Source organism: Leptonychotes weddellii, chromosome 4 (genome assembly GCF_054177405.1).
Source record: "Leptonychotes weddellii isolate Sample4059 chromosome 4, ASM5417740v2, whole genome shotgun sequence".
NCBI classification, from domain to species: domain Eukaryota; kingdom Metazoa; phylum Chordata; class Mammalia; order Carnivora; family Phocidae; genus Leptonychotes; species Leptonychotes weddellii.
Genome location: NC_138372.1, coordinates 50,230,759 through 50,252,575, shown reverse-complemented (window position 1 = coordinate 50,252,575; position 21,817 = coordinate 50,230,759). Strand labels below are relative to the sequence as shown.

At 39.4% G+C, this 21,817-nt stretch overlaps 1 protein-coding gene across 19 annotated transcripts in view; it reads right to left on the bottom strand.

Annotated features, from left to right (window-relative positions):
- The window catches only part of SGIP1 (SH3GL interacting endocytic adaptor 1), a 200,018-nt gene that overhangs the window by 9,764 nt on the left and 168,437 nt on the right, over positions 1 to 21,817 (bottom strand). For all 19 annotated transcript variants that reach the window (XM_081818575.1, XM_081818576.1, XM_081818577.1 and 16 more), the window contains 3 exons: positions 15,158 to 15,269; positions 6,767 to 6,922; positions 1,074 to 1,206 (listed from right to left, as the gene is read on the bottom strand). In XM_081818575.1, the coding sequence (XP_081674701.1) occupies positions 1,074 to 1,206; positions 6,767 to 6,922; positions 15,158 to 15,269 (401 nt within the window). The remainder of the gene's footprint in view (positions 1 to 1,073; positions 1,207 to 6,766; positions 6,923 to 15,157; positions 15,270 to 21,817) is intronic.

The following is a 21,817-nucleotide window of genomic DNA, read 5'->3' as shown; positions in this document are numbered from 1 at the left end:
TTTTTTAAAATAAATAATAAATAAATAAATAAAACAAAATGGCAGGCCTAGGGCTACTTACATTTTACAAATACTTTGAAATATATTACGCTATTAGCTCCTCACAACAACCTACAAAATATCTAGGTAGGAATTGTTATTGTCCTTATTTGCTGATGAGGAAACAGAGGTTCAGGGAGATTAAGTGCCTAAAGTCAGTGGCCGGTAGGAAGCTGACTTAATTCCAGAATGCAGTTTCTTGCCTACAATTTAATACTTTACACCAACCTCAGGTTGCAATAGGTGAATTCGGTCTACTTCCTAGATTCACTTAATGACAAATATGGAGACTAAAGAAAAAAAAAAAAAATCCCACAGCATTTAAGAGTAAAAAAAATGTTTTTAATCAGAAGTGACAATGTAGACGTGTCTTTGTAATGAATGTTGTGAAAAAAAACAAGTACAGGTTTATTTTTACCCCTCTGGGCATAAAGAACCATGCATGTGCCTCAAAATTTAATTTCTCATTCAGGGAAACATTTTATTGGAGTTTGCTTTTCTTGCTCTTTTTCATTTCTCTCAGAAGCTTAAAGCAGTCACTAAATGTGTTTAAATGTTTTGGGGAAAAAAAAGTTAAATAAAAATGCATTTTTTATTATATTTTAATTATATAGGTGATGAATTTCTGTGGTATCATGTTTGTTCAGTATTATTGATAATGTCCAAAGCTTAGAGGATATTATGCTTACAGGACAAACATTCATTTGCATTTTTGTAAAATATTCCGTCATGTAGATACTTTACTTTTAGTGGCTTCCTTACAACAATATAAATAAGTGTTTTTCCAACCCGGAGGGTATATTACCACCACAGTGAACTAGTTTACCAATATTTATAATCTCAATTATTGGAAGTTTCTGCAACTTCATTTTTGTAGTCTTCAAGTAGCCTTTTAAGTTTATTTTCTTAAAAATTATAGCTTTTAAGTTATATTAAAAGAAATGCTATTTTATTTACTTTTCTTTAATGTTAGACATGTTAGAATATACGTTTATAATGTGAAAGAGACACCCCGACCATATGAATAGGCTTACCTGATATTTGAGCATGTCCACATTATAATATGTAGCCTGGGGCTTTTGTTCCGACACTTTCTTTAGGTGAGTCATCAAATTTGGCATGTTTACCCAGAATTCCTTGGTATTGGCATCATTTTGAGTATTATCGCTATTTAGTTGGGAAGAAAAAATTATTGAGTAGCATCTTGTGACAAATATCTACCAAAAGAAGCATCTTAGCAAATTGTCACCCGATTTCTATCTCCATCTTTGCCAGTCTGTAGAGATCGTATTATTAGCAGTAGTATGGTTTTAGTACAATTGCAGTTCTGAATGGCATTATATTAATAGATTAATACCCATAGGGAGGCATGATTGTATTGCTATGAATCTCAGTGAGTACCCAGTAATATCAACCAATCCTGATGATAATTGGTTGCTTTAAAGAGTGAATTATATATTAACCCAAACTTAATAGCCCTTTCTACATCACTAGTTTTCCTCTGAATTAGTCAGTTAATGCAATCAAGGAGCTGAGTACACTGATTTTTTTTTTTTTTTTTTACTTGACTTGAACAGTAGTTTCTCAGAAATTACTGAGTTAAATATTCGGCCAAATGTCAACACAGTCTTTATCTCCAACTGAGGGGAACCATGGTATTTCACTGAAGGACATCTAAATCATAAAACAGTCACTGCACTTACAAGATGATCCTGGAATGTGAATGATAATAATCACAGTAGTGAAAATAGAGAAGTGCAGTCTTGCTGAATTCAGGAGTCTGGTATTCCTAGAGATTTGTTTTGCTCAGATGTCTGTCCACACGTCCTTCACCCAATGTATCTTGAAAATGCTTGTCTCAATGACAAAAGGAATCGGGCAAGAGTGTGAAAAGCCTCTGCTCACTTCCCACATAATGAGGAAACTGAGGGCCCAATGAATTCAGTGACCTGACATACGAGTCACTTACTGAGTGACAACTAGAGGTTAAGAAGACAGAGGGTGGGGCGCCTGGGTGGCTCAGTTGGTTAAGCGACTGCCTTCGGCTCGGGTCGTGATCCCAGGGTCCTGGGATCGAGCCCCGCATTGGGGTCCCTGCTCGGCGGGAAGCCTGCTTCTCCCTCTCCCACTCCCCCTGCTTGTGTTCCCTCTCTCGCTGTGTCTCTCTCTGTCAAATAAATAAATAAATAAATAAAAATCTTAAAAAAAAAAAAAGAAGACAGAGGGTGGTAATAAGAAGGTGATGTTGGCAGGGGTGCCTGAGTGGCTCAGTCAGTAAAGCTACTGACTCTTGCTTTCGGCTCAGGTCATGATCTCAGGGTTGTGAGGCTGAGTCCCCCGCTGGGCTCCATGCTGAATGTGGAGCCTGCTTAAGATTCTCTCTCTCAGGGCATGTGGGTGGCTCAGTCGGTTAAGCCTCCAACTCTTGATTTTGGCTCAAGTCATGATCCCAGGGTCATGAGATCAGCCTTGTGTCTGCTCCGCGCTCAGTGGGGAGTCTGCTTGAGATTCTCTCCCTCTCCCTCTGCCCCTCCCCTGCTCGTGCTCTCTCTCTTTCATATAAATAAATAAATCTATTTTTTTTAAAGATTCTCTCTCTCCCTCTCCTTCTGCTCCCCTGTCCCCAAATAAATAAAGTGATGAAGGCAGGTGAAAAGTAAGTTGCTATGACTCCACCTCCAAAAGTCAAACAAATTAGGAGAGTGAGTCATAAAAAAAATCAGGGCTTTCTTTAAAACTGCTACTGATCTCTTAGGAGGGACTGGTTTTGTGGCCCAAATCTGAGTATGACCCATGTGGTTCTTCTGTGCCCTGGTATGGGTTGCTGAGCACAAAACAAAGCTCTCTAACTCTGTAACTCTGATGGAAAAGACTCCGGGCCCCTGAGACTTTGTTCCTGGTCAAGCTGGGCTAAGGATGCTGATGAGGGCTGTCTAAACTTTTATGACCTAAAAGCATCCAACTTACCCAGAGGCAGGAGATAAGAGTAATAGAAAGTCAGTGAAATTAAGTAATTTGCTTAAGGTTAACAGCAAATAAGTAACAGAGTCAGGATTCCAGCCCAGGTCAGTGGACCACAGGTCATACTTTCCCACTGTACCAAAAAGAGGTACAGAATTAATATCCAGCAACATGTCATTAATATGTACTAAGTAGATCTGAATAGCTGGGAAAATTTCAGTGACACTATTTTTTAAGGAAATGTATATTCTAAGTTTAATAACAAATTAAGCTTAGTCCCATACCTACAATAACTCCTCAGAGAACTTGCTTTAATAAATATTCGAGAAAGCTTTGCCAGTATCGAATAGAGATGTCAATTAGATAGAGATGCAATTCTTGAATGCAAGAGTTCAAGAAGTCTTGAAAATTCTTTAGTCTCATGATTGGTTTAGCAATTGTTCCTGAATTCTTTACAAGCAAACCCCTTTTGTTAGGGAAAAGTAGACGTGAACTTCATTTGGTCCCTCTCGAGGGATTGCAAACCTAAATGTCTTCAGGTGCCGAGCTGTTATCCTAAATGGAGTCTTGCAGAACACATAAATGAGAGAACTGGCTGGGTCTAAGGCCTGTACTGCAACTGAGAATAATACTTGACCGTGTTGCCTTTTAAAAACTCGGGATAGGGCGCCTGGGTGGCTCAGTTGGTTAAGCGACTGCCTTCGGCTCAGGTCATGATCCTGGAGTCCCTGGATCGAGTCCCGCATCAGGCTCCCTGCTCGGCAGGGAGTCTGCTTCTCCCTCTGACCCTCCCCCCTCTCATGTGCTCTCTCTTTCATTCTCTCTCTCTCAAATAAATAAAATCTTAAAAAAAAAACAAAAAAAACCTCGGGATAGTAGTGGTCATGGTGGAACCATCCTGCGTAACAAGCCCTCAGAGATTCCATGACTTGTGCTTACCTTACCAGTCACAGTCCTGACACAATAATCAAATATTTAGGGTTTATAAGGTCCAAATGAATGAGGGGTGTTTGTTTTTGTTTTTTTGTCTTAGCAAATAACAATGTAAGGGTCTATATGGTGTTTTGCCAGACAAAAACATACTCAGAGTGTGATTTAATTCAATTCATAGGACTGATATATTAATATAAATGTAAAACTCTTGCAAATATGCCTAAAATCTTGGCCACTTGACGACCTGAAGATGCAACAAAACCTGTGACATTAGTCTCATTAATAAACAAACCAGTGAGATGGTGGCACATAATCCCTAATTGCAGATGGAGGAATCTTGACAAATAAAGTTACCTGGTTCAACTGGGTATTGTACATTAAGTGGTGAATCACTAAATTCTACACCTGAGGTTAATATTACACTCCATGTTAACCAACTGGAATTTAAATAAAAACTTGAAAAAAATTAACTGGCTCAATGTGCCCATCAAAAGCAGGGAGGGAAACTTGAAATAAGAAGTTGCTGATTTCTAATCTTGATTTTTTTATGTTTATTTTTCATTTAATGGGTGACCATTTCCTTCCATACTTTTTTTTTATTATTATGTTATGTTAATCCCCATACATTACATCATTAGTTTTGGATGTAGTGTTCCATGATTCATTGTTTGTGGATAACACCCAGTTATACTTTTAAACCTGGAATCAAGTTTTCTAGTTAAACCATGGCAACGACCAAAGAGGGGAAGGTGATCTTCGTAAACACCTGAAAGACCTGTGACTGTTTTGTCACCACTGGAATGAAAAAGTCTCACTCAGTGAAGAAAGTGACTACGTTGGTCCTTCAATTCTAAATACCAACAAACTTTAGTCATTTCTTTTTTCTTTTCTTTCTTTTTTTTTTTAGAGAGAGAGCGCGTGCGTACATGTGTGCACGCGTGAATGGGTGGGGGGGACACCAGGGGAGGAGAGGCAGAGGGAGAGAGCGAATCTTAAGCAGGCTCCACACAGGAAGCCTGCTTTCTCACAACCCTGAGATCATGACATGACTCAAAATCAAGAGTCAGTGGCTTAACCAACTGAGCCACCCAGGCGCCCCAGCCTTTAGTTATTTCTACATAAATATCCAGCTTGACTAAATTCTTTAAATCATAGTTGAGTGGTTCATTCATTCCACAAATGTTAGTTAAGTGTTTACTGGATGCCAGGCGCAGCGGAAGATATCGAGGATGTGATGGTTATCTAAGAGCTGTGTTCCATTCCCTCATGGATTTTACAGTCTAGTGGGGGACATGGACGAATGAAGAAACAGAAATAAATATATAATTGTTAATTCTAGCAAGGGACAAAGGGGAAGAACAGGGTACCTTGAGAGAGAACAACAAGAGGACGTATTTAGTTTGGGGCTGGGGGCTGGGGGTGGAGAGGGAAGTGGAATAGTCAGGGGAGGCCAAGCAGAGCTGAGATCTGAAGGGTGAGTCAAGGTCAAGGTGCAGAGGGGTAGGAATAGTACTGGAGGCAGAGGAAGCAAGCACACAAATTCCTGACGTGGGAAAGGGCTCCGCCTGTTCTTAAGACTGCCAGGTCTGGCTGGACCTACAAGGATTCTGAGGCACGATGGTGGGAGCTGATAACAGAAAAGCTGGGGAGGGGGGTGGGAGGATGGGTTAGCCTGGTGGTGGGTATTGAGGAGGGCACGTTCTGCATGGAGCACTGGGTGTTATGCACAAACAATGAATCATGGAACACTTCATCTAAAACTAGTGATGTAATGTATGGGGATTAACATAAGAATAAAAAAATATATATAAATGGAAAAAAAGAAAAGAAAAGCAGGTGAGGGTAGATGACTCAGGGCTTCAAAGACAATTGTACTAAGTTCCCATTCTGGTACAGACGCAATGTGAAGCCACCTGAGGATTATGCATGGCGATCACCTGATTCACCTCAGGAAAAGTCATTCAGCTGCTGTGTAAAATATGTAGGCATGGGGCAAGATTGGGCGCAGAAAGGGAAGGAAGAAAGCCATTTCAGTGGTCCGGGAAAATGACAGTGGTCACTTGGACAGGGGAGGTCACAGTAAAGAGAAAAACATGGCCACTTTAGAGAGAGATTTTTAAGTATAATATCAGGACCTGATGGAGAGGAAGCTGTCAAGAATGACATCTTCTGTCTCATTCATTGCCAATAATTAACTTGTATAGCTGATCATTTTTAATAGCTTCATACATGTGTATGTTTGGGTGAATCTGCACGTATGTAGGTATGATAAAGCCATCATGTTCAGATGTAATAGTAGAAAATGTGAAAAAGTATATTTATACAAACCAACTCACATAAGATTCTTTGAATATATGTAAAGTTCCATCGAAACAATTACCATGACCATGAAATTATATATCGCAAAAAAGACTTTCAAGCTCATGTGAAGAATAGCTCAGGGTTCACATATCATTTGATTTTAAAAGATGCTACTACAACAAATGGATTTTATTCCTTTTATTGGGCTGATTTCCCACCATCCTTATCCACTGTTTACTGATGGTCAGTAAAACAGACCATGAATAAACTGTCACTAATACAGATTCTATTACCCTAAATGTCTCTTTAGCCACTTGAGATAGTTGGCCATTAGAATACATATACGCATCTGCACATGAGCACCCACTGAAGACTTAGACAGGTGGCAAAAGCTCTGGGTTGAATCTACAAACATATCGGAGTAGCGGTAATTTCTCTACCGGGATACATTCTTGTTAAGGTATATCCCTCATGTAAGTATCCAGTGCTAAGCTATGCACATCTCTAAAGAAATTGTGCAAAATATATTTACCAGCAGAGAAGTTGGGGATTTGGCAGGACGTGTTCTAACCTGCTGAAATTTATCACCCGAAAAGTCAGAGCAGCTGGTGATGGGTTGTTGGCAAAGTGTCTGGTGATGCCAGCAGGAAAGGACAGAACCATTTCTCCAGTAATCTTCACGATACACCTGGCATATCAGAACACAGGAGAGGAAGGGAGAGAGGAAACCCAGGTCAATATGCTGTGAATCAAAACAGTTGTGAAAAAGAAATGATTTATGTAACAATATTACACGGCAGGAGAGACCAAAGGTAAGCTCTTACAATTCCACTGTCAACTACTAAATTGGTTCTAAGACCCGAGAATGCAAGGTTTGTGTTACCACGTATCCAAAAGAGTGGTCATTTGCTGAATGTGTTTTTGAACTGTCAGAAGAAAAATGCAGCTTTTGTCTTTCTGTAGATAAGTCTATATGTTCACCTCACAGATAGAATCATCTGTTCTGATGGTTCTCTGTCTCTTCGATTTCTGAATCTTTGGCAGCATATTTTAAGATATTAAATCAATTGCACAATGTCATCACACAACTCACTGGGACTTATTTTAGTTCTCAGTAACATGATTGGTGCCCTGAGCATGAGAGGTCAACTTCTTGCTTCCATTTAGCTATATCTTTATCCCATGTCTATTTGGCTGAAATTGTAAAAATCAGTCATATAAGTTAGCACAATAGGATGATAATTTGGAAGGAAGAATAATCCTCTTTCAAAAAGGGCTTTATTGAGGCATAAATGACATACAAAAAATGGCACTCATTTATAGTGTAAAATTCCATAATTTTTGATATCTTATACACCTGTGAAGCCATCATGCAATCAAGTTACTGAACGTACCCAGCATCCCTAAAAGTTGTCTCCTGCATTTCTGTGACCCCTCTCTCCTGCTCTTCTCCATCCTTCCACTCCCTATCCCTAAGCAATTGCTAATATGCTTTCTGACACGACATATTAATTTGCACATTCTAGAATTTCATGTAAACAGAATCATAAAGTATGTGATTTTTTTTTTTTTGATCTGGCTTCTTCCACTCTGTAATTATTTTGAGATTCATCCGTGTAGTGTGCGAATCAATAGTTCAGGGCTTTATTGCTGCATAGCATATGGTTATACCACAGTCTTTTTTCTTTTTGATCCTTTCATTGGTTGACATTTGGATTTTTTCCAGTTTTTGAGTATTACAAGTAAAGCTGTGATGAATATTTTTCTACAAGTTTTCGTATGGACAGAGGCTCTCATTTCTCTTGGTAAATGATATAGGAGTGGAATCCCTGGATCACACTGAAATCAAGTAGTATTAATCCACCAACTTTGTTCTTTTTCAAAATTGTTTTGGCTATTGTAGGTCCTTTGCACTTTCATATCAAATTCATAATCACTGTGTCAGTTTCTACATGAAATCAATGTAGGTCCAATTCACCCTTTATTGCCTGCACAGAGCGAATTATTATTGGGCCCTTTATAGACTTTTTCTTTGCCAACAGGCACTATGTTAAATTTTGTCAGTAGAGGGCGCTGAAAAGACATTGCAGGAGGAAGAGATTTTTTTTCCTTCCTGGTTGCAGGGTGCTTGCTAGGCAGCCTCCTGCAGTAGTTAGGGCATATCTCGCGCCAGGCTCTTGCAGCGCAGGAGGCCTGTGTGTGACCTCCGTGGTGCAGGGGGCATCCCCAGTGTGTGGGTATTCCTGCCCATGTGGCTTGGATAGCGCCCGGGGGCACAGGCAGCTTCCCTAGCATCTGCCTCCTGGAGTACATGTGTCCGGGCTATCCCAGTGCCCAGATCCTGCAATGCAAGTGGGTTCTCCAGCTCAGCCTCCTGTCATGTGCACAATAGCCAAAACAAGAACTTCTATAACTTTAAGTTCAGGAGTGTACACTCTAGGGAACTTGGGGTTCGTAGATGGAAACTCTGCTCACATCTGAGTATAGGGAACTCTATTTGTCCCGTAGTCACCTCGTATGGCTGTGTAACGGTGATTAATGAGACACATGTGGCTCAGGGGAGATGGCCCTTGGAACATATTTAAAATAGCTTATGTGAAGAACCACTACAGCCTTGTACGTATAAGGCTGGGGTTGAGGTGAGGTGGGGGGCAGGTGAGCTTCCTAAAGTTGCCATGTCCCCCCCCCCGCTGCCCACCCTCATTCAGATATTATCATCCGTAACTCTGCACTGCTCTGGATGAAAATTCTGGTTTCTGGAAGTTTGCACTTCCATCTCTTCTGGAGAATGCTGCCGATCTCCCAGCTGGGGTGCCAATTCTGCTGTCTTCCTTCTCCTTTAGATACATAAACCATGCTTTATTTACTGGTGCTGAGCCCGGACTTCCCCTAAAACCGAGTCTGCTCTTGATGTTTTTCAGTATGTGGACGTGCAGGATATGATTCACAACTGTAGAAGACAACAGTAACTAGTCAGAGCCCTTGTTAAATCAGACTTCAGCATCTGCCCTCACTCGGTGTGTTGTTAGCAGCAGTGGCTCAAATGTTCTCTAACGGGCAAAGAATCACTCAGTTGCTTTGCCAGGTTGCTCAAAATGTGATCTAAGTGGGGTCTTGGTGGGGGATAAAGTTTCTCTTTTGAAAACTAGTCAGTGAGGGGAGGGAGTGTTTATTAAGTCAGTAACCGTTTATCGACCCCTAATTGTATAATTTTTGTTTGTTTTGAGTGGGGAAGCCATTTTATTTTATTTTATTTTTTTTATTTTATTTTATTTTTTTAAAGATTTTATTTATTTATTTGACAGAGAGAGACATAGTGAGAGCAGGAACACAAGCAGGGGGAGTGGGAGAGGGAGAAGCAGGCTTCCCGCGGAGCAGGGAGCCCGATGCGGGGCTCGATCCCAGGACCCTGGGATCATGACCTGAGCCGAAGGCAGAGGCTTAACGACTGAGCCACCCAGGCGCCCCGGGGAAGCCATTTTAAAATGAGCAAAACAGCCCCTCTCTTCAAAGGGCTTACAGTGTTGGGCGACTGCTGAGAGAAGTAGTCAATACAAACGAATGTAAAGCACCGAGTTTCTTCATTTATATTACATTTCTGGATTGTATCTCAGCTGTCACAGGCAAAATTTACTGATTTATTAATTCACCCAGTGGCTATTTATGGATCTGAAATTTTCTATACAAAAATGAATATTTCCAGCACATATTCACTAAAGGAAAACCCTTGTTTAATGATTGTTCCTATCAGTATGCAATGTGGCTACATTTCATTTGAGTTTGAATTACTGAAATCTAAAATCCAGCAATTTGGAGATATTAACAAACTCATGTTACGAATAAAATTTGAAATCATGTGAATCCCAACAAATGAAACACTTGTCAAGAATGGCAAAATTTCGGGCCCCTGGGTGGCTCAGTCGTTAGGCATCTGCCTTCGGCTCAGGTCATGATCCCAGGGTCCTGGGATCGAGCCCCGCGTCGGGCTCCCTGCTCCGCGGGAAGCCTGCTTCTCCCTCTCCCACTCCCCCTGCTTGCGTTCCCTCTCTTGCTGTGTCTCTCTCTGTCAAATAAATAAATAAAATCTTTAAAAAAGAAGAGTGGCAAAATTTCAAAGTCACCTGGCTAAGTGACTTATAAACTGCGTTTTCCCCATGGCCACAGGCAGTACCACATTAGCCAATCAACAGACATGCTGGCCAATTTTGGTCAGGAGAGGTGTGAATTTGATATATGTGAGGTCATCGGAAGTACATCCCTGACATGAATGTGACTTCTATGTACTGCTGTGATAAGTAAGCCCACGGTCTTCTTTTCAAGTGTACATACCCCTGAGCAGACGCAGCTTCCCTTCCTTTATTTACAATCCCCTTTCATTGGCTCAGGTCCTAGGCAAACTTCTTTTCAGGTTTCAAGACTCAGTTCAAAGGCAGGCCTTTCTGAAACCTTCCTTAATATTCTCTTTATTCAGCCTTCCTTACTTTTTCCTTTCTCTAAGTTCACTGGACAGAGGTACAGATTTTTTTTAAACTGTTTCATCACTTCTTACACATATCTGACCCACTATTGTGAAGGCAAGTGCTGTGTCTTGGGTTCTAGAGAGGCAAATGTGCATGACACAGAGCATAGTGCAGAGTAGGAACTCAATAAAATGTCAAAATAAATTCACACATGGAACAATTATACATAGGGTGACTATACAATGTACCAGGTATTACGTAATGTCCTGGAGAAACAGGACAAAATGTGGTCTTTGCCCAAACTTCCAGTTTCATTGGGGAACAGACACTTGAATAAATAATTGAAATGTGATGATAAGGAAAGGATAGAAAATAGCTGAGAGACGTAATTTTTCCAGGGGAGTAAAGAATTAATCCCTAGCACCAGGGTTGTTCAAATAGAAGCAAGTAACGGGAGATGTATTCCCCAGCCAACAGCAAAAGTGAAGGACTTCTCTGCCAATGAGCAACCGAGAAAGTCTCAGGTGTCAAAATGCCTCCTACAGATGTTGTCAATATTCAGAGAAAGAGTGTAACTATACTTGAATGGATTACATAGCATAGCATATAACAATATAAATAACATAGTATATATATATCGGTTTCCAGTGTATGGTCTGAAAGCAAATGGGGAAGGCTTTGGGTGCAGGATGAGAAGGAACCACAGGCAAAAGCAAATCCACATGGTTTTTCCGTACCATTTCTCTATGTGGTGCTGTGTTTGACTTTATCCTCCCCCTCCCCCACTCACACTGTGATAGAATTTTTGAACTTGAGATGTTTCCTTGAAAGTGAATAACAAAGGAACGGCAATTAAAATGATTCACTGCCTGGAGCTGAAATTAAATTTAGAAGAATGTCACCTCATGATCTGTTCATAAATTTCAGATCTCATAATTTCAATGAAATTTACTGAATCTCCCGTCTACCAATATGCAATACATACTGCGACTACTTATGGCGATATAATTGAAAACAGACTCAGTATATGCAGTCCTCTCAAGTCAAAGGCTTGGTTCATTTGGAAGGGCATAAGAAAACACCAGTATTAATTTGGCTCAAGTGCCACATTGCTGGAATGCCAAGGTCATGGATACCAGGCTCCCAGGTGCACACCTGGCCACACTCCTGCTATGGTGTGCTGGGGGAACTGAAACAGAGTGAAGAACCCAGCTGGTCTAGGCACAGACCCACAAAGTGATTGGGAGGCTGCTATACCACTCCTTTGGATTTAAAGAAGATTATTATTAAAAGCTTCTTAACTCCCCTTGCACCATAACTACACCTCTCCTACAGTGGGCTATGTATTATGTTTATGCACAAGTCTTATTTTCGCCGATATAACCCCTGTCTAGCACAATGGCAGGCACATAGCTGTCATTCTGTAAGTGTTAGGAGAGTAATTCAACTCAACTCGTTCCGCAATTATGCCAGGTCCTGCTTTAGATGCTGAGCATGTAAGAACGAAGAAAATGCTCAAAGTCCCAGTTCTCATGGATTTTACATTCTAGTGGGGAAAGAGACAGACAGTGGACACTGAGAACATGCAACATGTTAATTAGAGAGAAAGGCGATGGGGAGGGAGAAAGTGCCGACAGCAGCTGGGGAGAAGTGTTGCTATTTGCACAGGATGGACAGGGAAGGTCTCTGGTACATCTGCTGAAGAATCCTGCAAGAGGTGAGGGGGCAGGTAACTCAGATAGCTGGAGCAGATTTCAGCCAGGCGGAAAGAGCAACAAATGCTAAGACCCTGAGATGCAGATAGGGTTGGCCTAATGGCAATATATGAAGCCAGTGTGGCTAGAGTGGAGTAAATAAGGACACCAGTGATGGAGACAAGATCAGAGAGGTGGGAGCTGGAAGGGGAGAAAGGTCTTGAAGGACAGATAATGGAGAGCCTCATAGACCATTATAAAGCATTATCGTTTTACTTTGGACAAGATAGGAGGATATTGAGCAGAAGAGTGATATATTGAGAATAGATTTTAGGGGTCAAAAGGGGGAGTACTCTGACTACCGATTAGGTCTCTGAATAAATGAATTAATGAAAGCCAGTTAGTAAGCAGACAAAAAAAGAGCTTATTTCTCGTGTGATTCCCAGTGTTTTTCATGCTGGTATAGACCTTTCCACACTCCTGACTACTCTTATTTATTTATTTATTTATTTATTTATTTATTTATTTATTTATTTTTTGGAAAGAGAGTTTGGGGGGAGGGGCAGAGGGAGAGGGAGAGAGAGAATCTGAAGCAGGCTCCATGCTCAGTGTAGAGCCAGAAATGGGGCTCAATCTCATGACCCTGAGGTCATGACCTGAGCTGAAATCAAGAGTCAGAAGCTTAACCGACTGAGCCACCCAGGTGCCCCCCTGACTACGCTTATTCTTGAAAGGTGTGTTTCTACCTGCCTTTGTCAATTCCAGTCAGCCTGAGCTTTAAAGGTATAGGTAGGCCAGTCAATAATAAGTAATACTTAGAACTGGTATTATAGAAAGTTATGCAAATTCTTTGTTTGAAGAAGAGTCTATAGAACAAACATGTGTATGTGTATATGAAGTATATATACAACTTACTCACATGGTGCTTACTTGCTCTAACAGTTCAAATGCATACTCTGTATGAGGCAGCTTTTAATTCCTATTGATATGTGGATGTGGCAAATTACCCTCCTGCTTTGAAGATGAAAGAGAAAAGACATAGGAGAAACCAGGGTGCTACAGACTGAATGTTTGTGTCCTTCCAAAATGTATATGCTGAAATCTAATTTCCAATATGATGGTGTTGGAAGGTGGGCCGTTGCAAGGTGATTAGGTTATGAGGGTAGGACCCTCATAAATGAGACCAGTGCCTTTATAAAAGCGACCCTGAAGAGCTCCCTACTACGCCCCCGCCCCCACACCCTCCCATTTAAGGTTGCTGTGAACCAGGAGCCTACCTCTGGTCAGATACTGAATCTGCCAGAACCTTGATCTTGGACTTCCCAGCCTCAAGAACTATGAGAAATAAATTTCTGTGGTTTAGAAGCGACTCAACCTATAGTATTCTGTTACAGCATCTCAAATGGACTAAAACACACCGGAGTCCATAGTTTTGGTTTGTCTACAATAGTTCGGGCTTAGAATAAAATATAAATGTTGTAAAAAGGGACATGACATCTAGGGAGGTTGATAGATCCCACTGTCTCTCAATAGGGCACTTAAAGGTGGAGTTACTAGTCATATTTCCCAGCATAATACTGTTAGATTTAGGCTTCTAAAAACTAGTGTTTCTGAAGTGTAAAGAGGATTTCACACTTAATCACAAAGATTCTCACTTAAAATATATGTGGAAATCCAAGTTCTAATTATACTTAATTATCACGCTTTAAAAAATTTTCATAAAATGATCTACTGTTCTATGTGAACATTTTCTAATTCTCATTTCCATGGATACTAAGGTCTTCTAAGCCCTCGTCCTTGTAAGTAAAAAATAAAAAGCAATTCTCTCCTCATTTAGGTTTGTCCTTTGTTTATCCATCACATTCAGGTCTGGAATTGTGTTAATGACACACATGAAAGCCAGTTTGACTTTGGTGTTTTGTTTTCAGTGTAGACTAATAATCACTCTTAATTTTTTTTTTTTTTTGGATCATAAACCTCTTTGTGAAATTGATGGATGTTATAGACCCTCTCTATGGACAAATGTACATATGCACACACAACAAGATATGCAGTATAATTTCAGGGAATCTATAAACTTCCTGAACTCTATCCAGAGAAATCCTTACAGAAAAGCAAAATATTTAATCATATTACATATGCATTCAGGTCAAGTTCACTGTCACTGTGTACTGAAATAAGTGAAATCAGGCTCAGTAAATAAGGAGTCGTGCATTTTTCTCTAGAGTTTTTACTTTGCTGTGATTATAATTTTTTTGGCCAGTTTTTCCTTAGTTAGTAAGCGTAACATATAACTTGTCTTCTTACTAATCTCTGTGTTATGAAATGTGTGTTTTTCCAGATTCTCATTCCAGTGCACCATTTCTCAGTTTATATGTGAGTGATTCCCATCCAGCAAAGACTAAGACAATAAAGACATGATCTAGACATTTACTTTTATGAGATAATAAATTTTTTTGCTGTCGACGGAATTGGGTTAGGATTTTCTGTAAACTTGCAACCAAAACTGAACCAGAGATTTCTAGGGAGCAAGATATTAGATTATCAGTCCTTTCGGCACATTTTTAAAAAAAGCAGTGAATTAATAGTTCTAATTTAAATTTTCTCCTCCATTCTATGTATGCCACCTGTTATTGTTAACCGAATTTTTGTTTGTTTGGTTGGTTCATTTTAGGATAAAGAATGAAATAGTTATATTTAGGGTGCCCCCTTCCCCCCACTGAATAGGCTAGAGTTTGGAGAATATAGTGGATGAAACCCCAGGCTTACTTGCTTGGATCTGCTCCTTTGAAGTAGGCATTGACTGTTTCTGTAAATGCTGCTGCAACAGGGAGGGTATCCTGGGCTCCCATGGTTAGGGGGCTGGGTCCCCTGGAAGAACCTGCACGAAATGAAAAACTTTCATTTATTATGGACATAGGAGACATATTAGTATATGTGGAACTTAAAGCCCATTTAAAAAAGGATTAAAGGATGAAATCTATTACTGAAAAAACAAAATGTGCTAAGAACCACATGTGTGTATTCAACATAGAGCTCAAGTATTTAAAAGGAAATATTTGGCTGGTTTACAAACAAACACACTTGAAATTAATTCAATTACATATTTTTCTAAGAAAAAAAAATCCAAGCAGAAGAATAAAGTCATAGGGGGTTTTCAATGTTTTACATAAAGCATAAGGCAGTATTTGAATGACAGTTTGTACAGCAGGTAGTAAATAAAGAAAATTATTAGCTTCCTATTTGAGCACTCACCCTACACTCAAAACTTTTTTTGTTTCTTTATTTTAAAGAGACAATGGCCATGGGGTACCATGTCACACATTGTCCTTTTCTGGATTATTTCTGTTTCGAAAAGCCCAATTACCTTCAGATCAAGTAGGCTCAAGTTTACATGTCCAAAAACATACACAACATAACATACACCATGACTTAGCGCAGACACACAAGTACATCAGTTCATAGTCTAAACAATAACAGCAACACTCCTGTTTATTGAACACCTGCTACACGCCAGGTTCTGCGCTAGAGGGCTTCCAAGAATTATCTCATTCAAACCCCACCTCAGTCCTTTAGGATAACCATTATGATTTCCATTCTACGGAAGAGAAAACTGAAGTTCAAAGAGATAAGGGACTCACCCAAGGTAACAGATAAGTGGCAAAGCTAAAATTCAAAGCTAGATTTGCTGCCCTATAAAGCTCGTGTTTTCCCCATTATATCATACAGTTTGTCTAAATGAAACATTCTCTTTTATGGTTTTGATATAACTTGAGGTTTCTGAAAGGAGCAAAATTTAGGATTGTTGTCTTTGCTGTTCATCTCTAGACATGGTACTAGACAGTAAAGTTTTAGTAATGACAAGTATTTAATTATGTTGTGGCTCACTGCTTCTCCTTCCTATCAAACAAAGCACATTTACTCTTCCCCATCCCAGAGCAGACTACGTATTATGCTTTTTTTCTTTTGCCTTTGGTAACTTCTGTACTCTTCTCCAGCCATTAAAAAATTTACCCTTTGTGTATCTCCCTCCTCAATAAAGTTTTCTTTGGTAATTCTCATTCATGCAGGTCTCTTCTTTAATTGCCTTCCCTTGGCTTTCAGTATTTTGGACTTGGTAATTGATTATTAACAAATACATACTTACTATCTACTATGTATAAGGCACTATGGTAGTTTCAAAGTTAAGTTAAACACAACCAAAAAGTTTGAAGTTAAATTAAACATAATCCCTGTCCTCAAGGAGCTACAGTTCAGTGTGCTAATATCATCATTGTCAGTATAATGTAATACAAATCTATGGATGCTTTTCGAAGCAGCATGCACACGTATATGGCATTCAAATAATTTGAAATAGTGCTTGGAGGTCCTAAAACTGAGGTTAAGAGCACCGTCTCTAGAAGATGGGAGGCCTCTGAAGTATTTGAAATAGGGAAGTTATGATGGGGCTTGAGTTTAAATTGCTCTAGAGATAGCATGGCAGATAATTTAGGGACAAGGACAATAATGTAGATGAAGAGATGTCTTAGAAAGAAAAAAGGTAAAATTGGCAAGAAATGCAGATGTTAGCAGATTAAGGGAATGTCATAGACATATTATTTTTCAGTTTTGCAAGGCATTTAATAGTTTTCCATGCTATTCTTGTGAATAAAATTGTGAAAGTCAGGTGGATAATAGTCTTGCCAAGTGAATTGACTATTAGATGAATCACAATATCCAATGAGCATGAATGAGTGGTTTGACGTCTATTGTGAAGGAAGTCTCTCGTGGAATACCCTAGAGTTCTATCCTTAGTCTGGGCCTTGGATAAAACTGGGAAAGATGCTTAGAAATGACACACTGTAGTGGCCAAGAGCACGGGATCTGTCATTAGATATACTTGGGATTGAGTTTTGTTTCTAACACTTGTTATTTATATGACCTTTGGCAGGGATGATATAATAACACTCACTTCGTAGGCCTGTTTTGAGGATAAAATGAGGTAAAATATTCAACACAGTGCTTGGTCCATAGTAAGCACTCATTAATTTCCCAAACAGTTGTTTTGGGAAAAACTGGTTTGGTGAAAGAATATGTGAAAAAAATATTTGGGGGATGGAGTTGATCATCAACTGTCATTGCTGGGCTCCAAACATGTCACCAGTTGAGCTACATCAGTGGATGAGTAACAGATGGATCCCCAGAAATGATGGCTTTACTGCTTTTTGTTTGTGTGCTTTGTTTTCAAGCTCATCAGATGGCAACCAGGCCACTTATCCACAAGCTAAATACCAAACTTTGCAGCGTAATGATGGGCAAGACCATCTGCAGGGCTGTGGCCTGAATGTTTGTGTCCCCCCAAATACATATGTTGTAAATCTAATGCCCCAGGTGATGGTATTAGGAGGTGGGGACTTTGGTAGGTGGTACAGTCATGAGGGTGGAGCATTAATGATTGGGATTAGTGCCCTTTTAGAAGAGGCCCCACAGAGCTAGCTTGTCTCTTCCACCACGTGAGGACACAGCAAGACCAGCAATCTGCAACCTGGAGGAGGGCTTTCTCCAGGACCCAACCATTGACACCCTGATCTTGAACTTACAAACTTCCAGAACTGTGAGAAATAAATTTATGTTGTTTATAAGCCACCTGGTCTGTGATAATTTGTTACAGCGGCCAGAACGGACTAAGACATGCAGTCTGACCCATGTCTATCCTTCATGACCCACCTACCTACATGCCCTCCAGAGACCCTTTATTCAAGCTATGTTTACCTGTGGGCATTATAGTCCTTATTTAGATCTAATCTATAATGCTAGGAGAGGAGAAAACATCAAAACTTTACAAAGAACCCTTTTACCTTAGAGAATCCACTGTTTACAATTCTAAATTCTTCACATCCTGATACATTGCAATTAATATGCCATTTTTTTTGTTTTACTTTTTTCATTTATTACATAATTTTCTTTGCTGCTATCTGGTCTCCATACCATTTTTTGGCAAGTACGTATTATTCTATAGTCTCCAAATGTTGGGCCATTTCCAGGTAGCAGTTATCCTAATTCTATCTTTGTGTAAATTTGTCTTCTTTCCCTTTTTAATTATTTCCTTAAGATGTAGATTTATTACTACAAGCTAGGATGACCAAAACATAAGGCAGATAAATTTTTTATTCCTAAGAATGCCAGATTATTGCACATAAAGCTTATACTCCATGAAAATACTATTAGTAATGAACAAAAGCTTTTGTTCCCCTGCAGTACTTGTGGAAGTACCTGTTAATAGGATTATTGGAAAACTGGACTAAAACTAGGAGAGCCTAAGATGGTGAGAAATTTAAGCCTCGTGGCCTAAGAAGACTAAGAGGGGCCTAGAAAATATTTTCGAACATCTGAAAGAACATTACCAGACAGTGACTCAGGGACCAGAGTTCATGGCCATGGATCTGCAGGTGAATAGCTTTGTGATGACCTTGGGCAAGTCAGTTTACTTTTGTTTTTTTTTCAGTCGTAAAATGAAGGCAATAGATCATATAATCTCTGTTTTAGGATTCTATGATGTTAAGTTGTTTATAGGAACTGTAGGAACAATTTTCTAAGACAGAAGTAAACTACTTTGAAAAAGTATCCCTTCATTGAAGATTTGAATGGATCCGTCAAGCATTTACTGAGCCTCTACTATGTGCAAGATAGTGGTGGGAACACCATATGTAAACCTCCAGAAAATAAGACATAAACATATGGAAAAATCTAATAGCAGTAACATATACAAGCAAGAGCTTAATAGTTCAAGGGACTATTGAGATTATTTCACTGCAAGAATTATGAGATTATTTCACTATGAGATATTTCATTGCAAAATTAATTGCCAAATAAGCAGTATAGGGGAGGTTGTTGTGTGACTTAACAAAAGGAAATTTCAGCTCTGGAGTCATAGAGACTTGGGTGTGAATCCTGGGTGCTCCACTTACAACCTGCATGACTAAGGGCAAGCTATTTAATCGTCTGTGACTCAGTTTTGAAGTCCAGTAGGTATTTAGGTAGAAAACAGAGGGAGATGATACACAACCGCCTCACCAAGTGCTATTTTTAACATTTCTTTCTTACAGATGAGGAAGTTCTGAGAGCTTAAATAACTAGCTCATATTCAGAGAGCAAGCGACCTATACTTAAACTTTTTTTTTTTTTAAAGACTTTATTTATTTATTTGAGAGAAAGAGAGAGAGCACCAACAGAGGGGGAGGGACAGGGGGAGAGAGAGAAGCAGACTCCCTGCTAAGCAGGGAGCCACACTCAGGGCTCATCCCAGGACCCTAGGATTATGATCTGAGCCGAAGGCGGATGCCCAACCGACTGAGCCACCCAGGTGCCCCTTATTTTAGTTATTATGCTTTGCTGTTACAGTAAAGAGTCTAGGGCTGTGTCAGAGAGTATGGACTTCAGTCTTGACCGTGCTAATTAGTTCACATCTGACCTTGGACAGGTCAGTTATTCCGGCTGCATGCCCATTAAATGGGGACATTGATATCAGGGCTAGCAACTCTATCCAATGGTAGAGAGGGTTTGCCCTTTGAAAAGCCCAGGCACTGTAAGAATAGCAAATTTTACCTTTTATTCATCTGGAGTTGGAAACAGTCACTCTGAAAGCACAACTGGAAGCATGAATAGCAGGAGAGAGTGGTTTTGTTTGTTTGAAGACCATTCCCACCCTTGCAGTTTACAAACCCAACTGCCCACTCCACCAGGCCTGCTGTAGGCGGGAGGCAAATGACCCTTATGTCCAGGAGTAAGAATGCTGGAGAGGGAACCAACAGAAAGGCTCAGAATGCATAAATGAAGAAGGAAGAAATTCCAAGAGTTGTTTGAAGTAGTGGACAGTAGGAGTTGGGTTAGCTTTTTCTAAAAAAAAGTGGATTGTATTAGTTAGAATTAATAAAAAGATAATTATGTTCAATTCCATGATAATTTATAGATCATATTCTATACAATGCAGTGAGAGAGACAAATAATGTTGGAATCAGATTGAATTATGTTTGAATCCTGACTTTATCACTTACTGTGTGACCTTGAGCTAACGGTTACTTAACCTCTCTGGCCCAGCTTCATTGTTTTGTGAAATGGAGATGGTACCTCCTACAGATGCTATGAGAATTAAATATGATGACATAGGATGTCCTTGTTACCTGAGGATAGTCAGTATCAGAAAAAAAAAATCACTTAAAAATGAATGTATTTAAGCAGTTCCTAAAATTTTATGATATGTAGTGGCAAAAGGCTTGAGTGGGACTCGAAATTGTCATAGACTAAATCTGTGAAAAAATCTTTTAACACACTACAGTTAAATAATTAGTGAGTTCTTAGAGTGAGCAAAATTGGCTTTTGTTGATATTTCGAGAAAGGGTTCACTTTTCTGATAAGACCTTGTGAGTCTTAGCTGAAGTGATGATTAATAAAGAAATGTTACTTTTTAAAAATCACAGCAGCTTCATTAGAAAAAAAATTTAGGACAGGTTTGTAAGAAAAGGAGTCAATAGAAAGTTACTACATAAAAATTTTCTAGTTTTTTCTTTTTCTCTACATCTAGTTGGTTTACATAAACTAGTTGGTTTAAATGACATGAAATATATATGTGTATGTTGTATAGATGTGTTCATGTGTATGCTGCATATAAAACACTATACATAAATTATTTTGTGTATTTTTGTATATTTGTATATTTGTGTCTATTTGAGAATTTTGGGTAGCCTAATAAATGCTATAACCTAATCTAATGAATAATAATGCTGTGATGAGAGCTAAATTGAGCATATACTTTTTATATTCTAGGGGCTTTGCTAAATGTTTCACATGTATTACCTTACTGCATCCTCATAATTTTAAGAAAAATCCTATTATCATCACTATTTAATAGATGACAAAAACAGAGACTTATAAAAGTTTAGAACTTTCCCCATTTGCTACGCTGGCTTCTCACATCACGAGATAAGTAACATCATCTAACTTGCTGAGTGCCAGTAAAAAGGAAAAAGGGCAAACCTCATAAAAGCAAGCATCAGTATTCCTGAGTACCTGCTATGAGCGGAACACTGTCTTGTATGCTTTACACATAGCGCATCATTCAATTACCACCCAATTCTGTGCCCGGTAGACATTACTACATATTACAGATCAAGAAAGCAAGTCTGAAAAAAGGAGTCATTTGCTTTCATTCTCACAGACAGTAGGTGGCGGAGTCAGGATATAAGTGTAGGTCCACTTAACCTTGTGTTCCTTCCATAGAAGGAGCCCATAGGTCTTACCTTGACTCACAGTGGCATTGTGTGAATTATATCTGTTACATGCTTTTCAGTGTGCAAGACATTTGCCTCTAGGAAAATGAGGAAGGTACACTTAAGAAAGTCAGTTTGCACAGAGCAGAGTTAAGGATACTTAATTTCTGGGTACACAAATGGG